The sequence below is a fragment of the Athene noctua genome, chromosome 37 (assembly GCF_965140245.1).
Source record: "Athene noctua chromosome 37, bAthNoc1.hap1.1, whole genome shotgun sequence".
Taxonomy (NCBI): domain Eukaryota; kingdom Metazoa; phylum Chordata; class Aves; order Strigiformes; family Strigidae; genus Athene; species Athene noctua.
Genome location: NC_134073.1, coordinates 386567 through 397217, shown reverse-complemented (window position 1 = coordinate 397217; position 10651 = coordinate 386567). Strand labels below are relative to the sequence as shown.

At 61.5% G+C, this 10651-nt stretch overlaps 1 protein-coding gene across 1 annotated transcript in view; it reads right to left on the bottom strand.

Annotated features, from left to right (window-relative positions):
• LOC141972902 (serine/threonine-protein kinase TAO2-like) overlaps positions 1 to 10651 on the bottom strand; it is a 31282-nt gene that overhangs the window by 18688 nt on the left and 1943 nt on the right. Inside the window, 11 exon segments of the mRNA XM_074930963.1 lie at positions 2248 to 2412; positions 3996 to 4077; positions 4196 to 4289; positions 5284 to 5375; positions 5480 to 5593; positions 6977 to 7073; positions 8044 to 8089; positions 9394 to 9408; positions 9410 to 9496; positions 10235 to 10306; positions 10409 to 10548. Coding sequence (XP_074787064.1) covers positions 2248 to 2412; positions 3996 to 4077; positions 4196 to 4289; positions 5284 to 5375; positions 5480 to 5593; positions 6977 to 7073; positions 8044 to 8089; positions 9394 to 9408; positions 9410 to 9496; positions 10235 to 10306; positions 10409 to 10540 — 996 coding nt within the window. The 5' untranslated portion in view covers positions 10541 to 10548.

The window sequence follows — 10651 nt, the reverse complement described above, 5'->3', positions numbered from 1 at the left end:
ACCCCCCAAAACGCCCCTAAACCGACAAAAATGCCCCCAAAACGCCTCAAAACCCCCCAAAACGCCTCAAAACGCCCCTAAACCGACAAAAATGCCCCCAAAACGCCTCAAAACCCCCCAAAACCGACAAAAATGCCCCCAAAACGCCTCAAAACCCCCCAAAACCGACAAAAATGCCCCCAAAACGCCTCAAAACCCCCCAAAACGCCTCAAAACCCCCCAAAACGCCTCAAAACCCCCCAAAACGCCCCTAAACCCCCCAAAACGCATCAAAACCCCCCAAAACGCCCCTAAACCGACAAAAATGCCCCCAAAACGCCTCAAAACCCCCCAAAACGCCTCAAAACACCCCAAAACGCCTCAAAACACCCCAAAACGCCCCTAAACCGACAAAAATGCCCCCAAAACGCCTCAAAACCCCCCAAAATGCCTCAAAACCCCCCAAAACGCCTCAAAACCCCCCAAAACGCCCCTAAACCCCCCAAAACGCCCCCAAAACCCCCCAAAACGCCCCTAAACCGACAAAAATGCCCCCAAAACGCCTCAAAACCCCCCAAAACGCCTCAAAACGCCCCTAAACCGACAAAAATGCCCCCAAAACGCCTCAAAACCCCCCAAAACCGACAAAAATGCCCCCAAAACGCCTCAAAACCCCCCAAAACGCCTCAAAACCCCCCAAAACGCCTCAAAACCCCCCAAAACGCCTCAAAACCCCCCAAAACGCCCCAAAACGCCCCTAAACCGACAAAAATGCCCCCAAAACGCCTCAAAACCCCCCAAAACGCCTCAAAACCCCCCAAAACGCCTCAAAACCCCCCAAAACCGACAAAAATGCCCCCAAAACGCCTCAAAACCCCCCAAAACGCCTCAAAACGCCCCTAAACCGACAAAAATGCCCCCAAAACGCCTCAAAACCCCCCAAAATGCCTCAAAACCCCCCAAAACGCCCCTAAACCGACAAAAACGCCCCCAAAACGCCTCAAAACCCCCCAAAACGCCTCAAAACGCCCCTAAACCGACAAAAATGCCCCCAAAACGCCTCAAAACCCCCCAAAACGCCTCAAAACCCCCCAAAACGCCTCAAAACCCCCCAAAACGCCCCAAAACCCCCCAAAACGCCCCAAAACCCCCCAAAACGCCCCAAAACCGACAAAAATGCCCCCAAAACGCCTCAAAACGCCCCAAAACCGACAAAAATGCCCCCAAAACGCCTCAAAACGCCCCTAAACCGACAAAAATGCCCCCAAAACGCCTCAAAACCCCCCAAAACGCCTCAAAACGCCTCAAAACCCCCCAAAACGCCTCAAAACGCCTCAAAACCCCCCAAAACGCCTCAAAACCCCCCAAAACGCCCCAAAACCCCCCAAAACGCCCCAAAACCGACAAAAATGCCCCCAAAACGCCTCAAAACGCCCCTAAACCGACAAAAATGCCCCCAAAACGCCTCAAAACCCCCCAAAACGCCTCAAAACGCCTCAAAACCCCCCAAAACGCCTCAAAACCCCCCAAAACGCCTCAAAACCCCCCAAAACGCCTCAAAACCCCCCAAAACGCCTCAAAACCCCCCAAAACGCCCCAAAACGCCCCAAAACCGACAAAAATGCCCCCAAAACGCCTCAAAACGCCCCTAAACCGACAAAAATGCCCCCAAAACGCCTCAAAACCCCCCAAAACGCCTCAAAACGCCTCAAAACCCCCCAAAACGCCTCAAAACCCCCCAAAACGCCTCAAAACCCCCCAAAACGCCTCAAAACCCCCCAAAACGCCTCAAAACCCCCCAAAACGCCTCAAAACCCCCCAAAACCGACAAAAATGCCCCCAAAACGCCTCAAAACCCCCCAAAACGCCTCAAAACGCCCCTAAACCGACAAAAATGCCCCCAAAACGCCTCAAAACCCCCCAAAATGCCTCAAAACCCCCCAAAACGCCCCTAAACCGACAAAAACGCCCCCAAAACGCCTCAAAACCCCCCAAAACGCCTCAAAACGCCCCTAAACCGACAAAAATGCCCCCAAAACGCCTCAAAACGCCCCTAAACCGACAAAAATGCCCCCAAAACGCCTCAAAACCCCCCAAAACGCCTCAAAACGCCTCAAAACCCCCCAAAACGCCTCAAAACCCCCCAAAACGCCTCAAAACCCCCCAAAACGCCTCAAAACCCCCCAAAACGCCTCAAAACCCCCCAAAACGCCCCTAAACCCCCCAAAACGCCTCAAAACCCCCCAAAACGCCCCCAAAGGTGCCAACCTCGTCGTCGTCCTCGGGGGGCGCGGCGCCGTCGGGCCCCTCCTGGAAGAGGATTTTCTTCATGCGCCGGTACTGGAGGTTGTCGAGGTCCCGCACGGCCGCTTTGGTGCGTTGGAGAAGGTGCCAGAGCACCCGCGGGGGCCGCGCCCGCCCCACGAAACGGTGCTGGAACGGGGCGAAAAAAGCCAAAATTGGTTAAAAAAAACCTCCCCCAGGAAGCCAAAGTAACCCCAAAATGCCACAAATTGAGTTAAAAGTGAGGAAAAGGAATTCCAAAATGGCCAAAAGTAGCAAATGATGAGTAAAACAGGGTGGAAGTGGCCAATGAAGACCCAAAATGGCCAACGGTGGCCAATGGTGGCCAACAGTGGCCAAATGGCCAACAAAGAAAGACCGAATATGGCCAACGATGGCCAAATGGCCAACAAAGAAAGACCAAATATGGCCAACGATGCCCAATGATGACCAACGGTGGCCAACGATGGCCAATGATGGCCAACGGTGGCCAACGGTGGCCAACGATGACCAACGGTGGCCAACGATGGCCAATGATGACCAACGGTGGCCAACGATGGCCAACGATGACCAACGGTGGCCAACGATGGCCAAATGGCCAACAAAGAAAGACCAAATACGGCCAACGATGGCCAACGATGACCAATGGCGGCCAACAGTGGACGGATGGCCAACAAAGAAAGACCAAATATGGCCAACGATGACCAATGATGACCAAAAATGGCCAACGATGACCAATGGTGGCCAACGATGGCCAATGGTGGCCAACGGAGGCCAATAGTGGCCGACGAGGGCCAAATGGCCAACAAAGAAAGACCCAAAAATGGCCAACGATGGCCAACGATGGCCAATGGTGGCCAAGGGCTAACAAAGGCTCAAAGTGACCCAAACCGATCCGGAATGGCCCCAAAATGCCCCTGGAAGACCCAAAATAGAACTGAAAATGCCCCAAACCGCCCCCAAACCCCCAAACTGCCCCAAATAGCCCAACTCCCCCCAAACTGCCCCCAAACCCCCCAAATTGCCCCAAACCGCCCCCAAACCGCCCCAAAACCCCCCAAAACCCCCCAAACCGCCCCAAAACCCCCCAAACTGCCCCAAAACCCCCCAAACTGCCCCAAAACCGCCCCAAACCCCCCCAAACCGCCCCAAAACCCCCCAAACCGCCCCAAAACCCCCCAAATTGCCCCAAAACCCCCCAAACCGCCCTAAAACCCCCCAAAATGCCCTAAAATCCCCCAAAACGCCTCAAACCGCCCCAAAACACCCCAAAACCGCCCCAAAACGCCTCAAACTGCCCCAAAACCCCCCAAACCGCCCCAAAACCCCCCAAACAGCCCCAAAACCCCCCAAACAGCCCCAAAACCCCCCAAAACCGCCCCAAACCCCCCAAATTGCCCCAAACCCCCCAAATTGCCCCAAAACCCCCCAAACCGCCCCAAAACCCCCCAAACCGCCCCAAAACCCCCCAAATTGCCCCAAAACCCCCCAAAAATCCCCCAAACCGCCCCAAAACCCCCAAATTGCCCCCAAACCCCCCAAATTGCCCCCAAACCCCCCAAATTGCCCCCAAACCCCCAAAATGCCCCAAAACCCCCCAAATTGCCCCAAAACCCCCCAAATTGCCCCAAAACCCCCCAAATTGCCCCAAAACCCCCCAAAACCCCCCAAAAATCCCCCAAACCGCCCCAAAACCCCCCAAATTGCCCCCAAACCCCCCAAATTGCCCCCACCTTGAGCAGCGCGTCCGAGGTCGGTCGCTCCGGGGGGATTTTTCGGAGACAGGAATCGACGAAATTCCGGAAATATTCCGACCTGGCCCCCCCCCCGCCCCCCCGACCCCGGGTGATGATTTTGGGGTGATTTCGGGTGTTTTTGGGGGCTGGCGGGTGAAAATGGTGATTTTTTTAATTTTTGGGGGGGTGAAACGCACCAATTGGAGGGCTGGAGGGAGGGGGCGGGGCTCTGGGCGATGTGGTACAGGGCGCTCATGGCGTTCAGGTGGAACAGGGGGGGGCGTTGCTCCGCTGGAGTGTGGGGTGGGAGCACTTGGGGGTCAGACCCATAGATCTGGTCTCTGACCCATAGAGAGATCCCTCCCGGCCCTATAGATCTGACCCGGGACCTATAGATCGTTCCCAGGTTCCTCCCTGCCCCAGATGTCCCCGCTACGCGTGTTCTCAGCCCACGGATCCGTCTCCCCCCAGCCCCATAGATACTCCTCCAGCCCCATAGATCCTCCCCCAGCCCCATAGATCCTCCCCCAGGCTCCCAGCTCCACCCCCCAGCCCCACAGATCCGCCCCCCAGCCCCAGCCCCATAGATCCCCCCCCCAGCCCCCAGAGATCTGCCCCCCAGCTCCAGCCCCACAGATCCGCCCCCCAGATCCCCCCCCCCCAGCCCCAGCCCTACAGATTCCCCCCCAGCCCCACAGATCCCCCCCCCAGCCCCAGAGATCCGCCCCCCAGCTCCCCCCAGCCCCATAGATCCCCCCCAGCTCCCCCCCCAGCCCCACAGATCCCCCCCCCCACCCCCAGCCCCACAGATCCGCCCCCCAGCTCCCCCCCAGCCCCACAGATCCCCCCCCAGCCCCACAGATCCCCCCCCCAGCCCCAGCCCCACAGATCCGCCCCCCAGCTCCCCCCTAGCCCCACAGATCCCCCCCCAGCCCCACAGATCCGCCCCCCAGCTCCCCCCCAGCCCCACAGATCCCCCCCCAGCCCCAGCCCCACAGATCCGCCCCCCAGCTCCCCCCCAGCCCCACAGATCCCCCCCCAGCCCCACAGATCCACCCCCCAGCTCCCCCCCAGCCCCACAGATCCCCCCCCAGCCCCACAGATCCACCCCCCAGCTCCCCCCCAGCCCCACAGATCCCCCCCCCCAGCCCCAGCCCCACAGATCCCCCCCCCAGCTCCCCCCCAGCCCCATAGATCCCCCCCCCAGCTCCCCCCCAGCCCCATAGATCCCCCCCCCAGCTCCCCCCCCAGCCCCAGCCCCACAGATCCGCCCCCAAGCGCGGACCCAGCTCGATGCAGGTGATGCCGAGGGACCAGACGTCGGCCCGCCCGTCGTACTGCCCCTCGTCCATGGCCAGGATCACCTCGGGGGCCATCCTGGGGGGGGTGTGTGGGCGGAGCAATGGGGCGGGGTGACCCTCCAGGGCCCCTCCCCTGCGCCCCACAGCGCCGTGGGGCTCAGCCCCACAAGCGTGGCTCACCAATAGGGCGTCCCCACGAAGGAGTTGGCCGGGGCGGCCAGCGAGGCGGAGCCGAAGTCGCCCAATTTCACCTCCCCCGGCTCCGTCAGGAGGATGTTCCCCGCCTTGACGTCTCTGTGGGGCGGGAGCAGTGGGGCAGAGAAATCAGTGGGGCAGAGAAATCAGTGGGGCGGGGTCAGTGGGGCACAGAAATCAGTGGGGCAGGAATGAGGGTGCCAAGTGTGGGACAGGTGGATGTTCCCCGCCTTGATGTCTCTGTGGGGCGCGAGCAGTGGGGCAGAGAAATCAGTGGGGCAGAGAAATCAGTGGGGCGGGGTCAGTGGGGCACAGAAATCAGTGGGGCAGGAATGAGGGTGCCAAGTGTGGGACAGGTGGATGTTCCCCGCCTTGACGTCTCTGTGGGGCGGGAGCAGTGGGGCAGAGAAATCAGTGGGGCGGGGTCAGTGGGGCGGGGTCAGTGGGGCAGCAAAATCAGTGGGGCGGGAGAAGAGATGTGAGACAGGAATCAGGGTGCCAAGTGCGGGACAAGTGGATGTTCCCCGCCTTGACGTCTCTGTGGGGCGGGAGCAGTGGGGCAGAGAAATCAGTGGGGCAGAGAAATCAGTGGGGCAGAGAAATCATGGCGCCAAGTGTGGGATAGGTGGATGTTCCCGGCCTTGACGTCTCTGTGGGGCGGGAAGATGTGGGGCAGAAGAGATGTGGGGCAGAAGAGATGTGGGGCAGAAGAGATGTGGGGCAGAAGAGATGTGGGGCAGAAGAGATGTGGGGCAGAAGAGATGTGGGGCAGAAGAGATGTGGGGCAGAAGAGATGTGGGGCAGAAGAGATGTGGGGCAGAAGAGATGTGGGGCAGAAGAGATGTGGGGCAGAAGAGATGTGGGGCAGAAGAGATGTGGGGCAGAAGAGATGTGGGGCAGAAGAGATGTGGGGCAGAAGAGATGTGGGGCAGAAGAGATGTGGGGCAGAAGAGATGTGGGGCAGAAGAGATGTGGGGCAGAAGAGATGTGGGGCAGAAGAGATGTGGGGCAGAAGAGATGTGGGGCAGAAGAGATGTGGGGCAGAAGAGATGTGGGGCAGAAGAGATGTGGGGCAGAAGAGATGTGGGGCAGAAGAGATGTGGGGCAGAAGAGATGTGGGGCAGAAGAGATGTGGGGCAGAAGAGATGTGGGGCAGAAGAGATGTGGGGCAGAAGAGATGTGGGGCAGAAGAGATGTGGGGCAGAAGAGATGTGGGGCAGAAGAGATGTGGGGCAGAAGAGATGTGGGGCAGAAGAGATGTGGGGCAGAAGAGATGTGGGGCAGAAGAGATGTGGGGCAGAAGAGATGTGGGGCAGAAGAGATGTGGGGCAGGAATCATGGCGCCAAATGTGGGACAGGTGGATGTTCCCGGCCTTGACGTCTCTGTGGGGCGGGAATCAGTGGGGCAGAGTCACGCTGTGGGGCACTGTGGGTCACTGTGGGTCGCTGTGGGGCAGCCGTGGGGCAGCCGTGGGGCGGTACCTGTGGATCATGCTGTTGCGGTGCAGGTAGGCCAGGCCCTGCAGCGCCCCGTGGGCGATGGCCGCGATCTCCACCTCCTGCAGCGGCTGCTTGTGCACTGCGGGGGCACGGCGCTGTGGGGCTGCCCCATAGCGCTGCCCCACACCCTGCCCCACACCCTGCCCCCTAACCCTGCCCCACAACCCTGCCCCCACACCCTGCCCCATAGCGCCACCCCACACCCTACCCCATAACCCTGCCCCATAGTGCCACTCCACACCCTGCCCCACAACCCTGCCCCATAGCGCTGCCCCACACCCTGCCCCCTAACCCTGCCCCACACCCTGCCCCATAGCGCCGCCCCACAACCCTGCCCCATAGCGCCGCCCCACAACCCTGCCCCACACCCTGGCCCCTAACCCTGCCCCATAGCGCCACCCCACAACCCTGCCCCCACACCCTGCCCCATAGGGCCACCCCACACCCTGCCCCATAGGGCCACCCCACACCCTGCCCCACACGCTGCCCCCTAACCCTGCCCCATAGCACCGCCCCACACCCTGCCCCACAGCGCCGCCCCACAACCCTGCCTCCTAACCCTGCCCCATAGTGCCACCCCACACCCTGCCCCATAACCCTGCCCCACAGTGCTGCCCCACAACCCTGCCCCCTAATCCTGCCCCATAGCGCCGCCCCACACCCTGACTCCTTCCCCACAGATTCCTTCTGACCCATAACAACCTCTATGCCCCATAGTGACTCTGCCCCACAGATTTCTCTGCCCCATAGCATCACCCAGCACCCCACCCCACAGCAGCGCCCCTGCCCCACAGCTCTGCCCCACAAATCTCTCTGCCCTATAGCAACTCCTCTGCCCCACAGAATCCTCCCTGCCCTACAACCCTGCCCCACAGCTCCCTCTGCCCCATGGTTCTGCCCCACAGATCCTTGTGCCCCATAGCTCTGCCCCGTGGATCCCTCTGCCCCACAGCTCCTACCCCATAGCTCCCGCCCCACAGCTCCTGCCCCATAGCCCTGCCCCATAGATCCCGCCCCCACAGCCCTGCCCCATAGATCCCGCCGCTCACCCTCCAGCAGGTCGGAGGCGGAGCCCAGGCAATACTCCATCGCCAACTTGGGGGGCAGAGCGCTCAGTTATGGGGCTGCCCCACAAGTCCCCGCTATGGGGCAGCCCCATAGATGTGGTGTGGGGCAGAAGGAGCCTCAGACGCTCCCTGCCCCACACCTGTGGGTCCCGCCCCACACCTCCCAGCCCCGCGCGCCCCCAGATCCCGTCTGTGGGGCCCAGACCCCCCCCCGACCCCTTGTGACCCCCCCAGAGCCCCCAAAAATGCCCCCAGACCCCCCGTGACCCCCAAAATACCCCCCAGACGCCCCCCAGACCCCCCCAAATCCCCCCCTGCACCCCCCAGTGACCGCAAAAACCCCCCCCAGACCCCCCCAAGACCCCCCAAATCCCCCCATGACCCCCCCCAAACCCCCCCCAGACCCCCCAAATCCCCCCCCTGCGCCCCCAGTGACCACAAACCCCCCCCAGACCCCCAAATCCCCCCCAGACCCCCCCAAGACCCCCCAAAACCCCCCGTGACCCCCCCAAAACCCCCCCAGACCCCCCAAATTCCCCCCATGACCCCCCGTGACCCCCCCAAATCCCCCCCGTGACCCCCAAATCCCCCCCGTGACCCCCCCCAGAGCCCCCCAGTGACCACAAAACCCCCCCAGACCCCCCCCGTGACCCCCCAAAAGCCCCCCAAACCCCCCCCAAATCCCCCCCCAGACCCCCCCAAATCCCCCCCAGAACCCCCTGTGACCCCCCCAAAGCCCCCCCAGAGCCCCCCAGTGACCACAAAACCCCCCCCCAGACCCCCCCAAGACCCCCCAAATCCCCCCCAGACCCCCCCAAATCCCCCCCACACCCCCCAAATCCCCCCGTGACCCCCCAAATCCCCCCGTGACCCCCCCAAATCCCCCCGTGACCCCCCCCGTGACCCCCCAGACCCCCCCCGTGACCCCCCAAATCCCCCCCCGTGACCCCCCAAATCCCCCCCCGTGACCCCCCAAAAGCCCCCCAAACCCCCCCAAATCCCCCCAAGACCCCCCAAACCCCCCCAGAGCCCCCCAGTGACCACAAAAACCCCCCCCAGACCCCCCCAAGACCCCCCAAATCCCCCCCAGACCCCCCAAATCCCCCCCAGACCCCCCAAATCCCCGCGTGACCCCCCCAAATCCCCCCAGTGACCACAAAACCCCCCCCCAGACCCCCCAAATCCCCCCCAAATACCCCAAATCCCCCCATGACCCCCCCAAATCCCCCCCCAGACCCCCCAAAAGCCCCCAAACCCCCCCAAATCCCCCCATGACCCCCCCAGCCCCCCCGTGACCCCCCCGGCCCCCCCGTGACCCCCCCGGCCCCGCACCCAGGCCGTGTGCCCCCCGCAGGTAGCAGCCCCGGTACCGCACGGTGTTGGGGTGTCGCAGGCGCTGCAGGAACCGAACCTCCCGCACGATGTCCTGCCACTTCTGGGGACCCCCCCACGGCGTCAGCCCCGCCCCGGGCACCCCAAAAACACCCGGGGGGACCCAAAACCGCCCGGGGGGACCCCAAAAATACAAGAGGGACCCCAAAAATACAAGAGGGACCCCAAAAACGCCCGGGGGGACCCAAAAAACCCCAGGGGGACCCAAAACCGCCCGGGGGGACCCCAAAACCGCCCGGGGGGACCCCAAAACCGCCCGGGGGGACCCCAAAACCGCCCGGGGGGACCCCAAAAATACAAGGGGGACCCCAAAACCGCCCGGGGGACCCCAAAACCGCCCGGGGGACCCCAAAACCGCCCGGGGGACCCCAAACCGCCCGGGGGACCCCAAAAAATACAAGAGGGACCCCAAAAAATACAAGAGGGACCCCAAAAAATACAAGAGGGACCCCAAAAAATACAAGAGGGACCCCAAAAAATACAAGAGGGACCCCAAAACTGCCCAATGGAACCCAAAACCACCCAAGGGACCCCAAAAAAACGCAGAGGGACCCCAAAAACACCCGGGGGACCCCAAAACCACCCGGGGGACCCCAAAAAATACAAGAAGGACCTCGGTGTCTGTAGGAGAAAATTTGGGGCCAAACCCCAACAATTTCGGGTGGAATCGGGGGATTTTGGGGCCAATAAAACCAGTTTCGGGGCCAACAAAGAGCTCTGGGCATCTGCAGGGTGGATTTTGGGTTGAAATCGGGGGATTTTGGGGCCGGGGGTGTCTTACTTCATTGGACTGTTTCCCGCTGTACGACATTTTTTTAATGGCCACGACCTCGTTAGTCCTGAGATCCCGAGCCTGGAAATTGAAAATTAATAAAAAAATACAAATTAATAAGCGCAGAGAAAATTTTGGGGCGTTTTAAGGGTTTTTTGGGGTTTATTTTCTTTTTTTACTCACGAAATAAACGGCCCCGAAGCTGCCGTGACCGATTTCCCGTAAATCGGCAAAAAGTTTTTCAGGATCTTCTTTAAAAAATAATTCGGCCACTTGGGGGTCCTTGAGGCTGCCGGGGCGGGCGCTGGCCGGCATGGCGGCACCTGCAGACCCACAGAATCTGTGGGGCTGGGCTGAGCGGGGGTGCGGGTTCTGCCCCACAAGTGGCCCCGGGGGCGGTGGGGGTGCGGGTTCTGCCCCACAAGT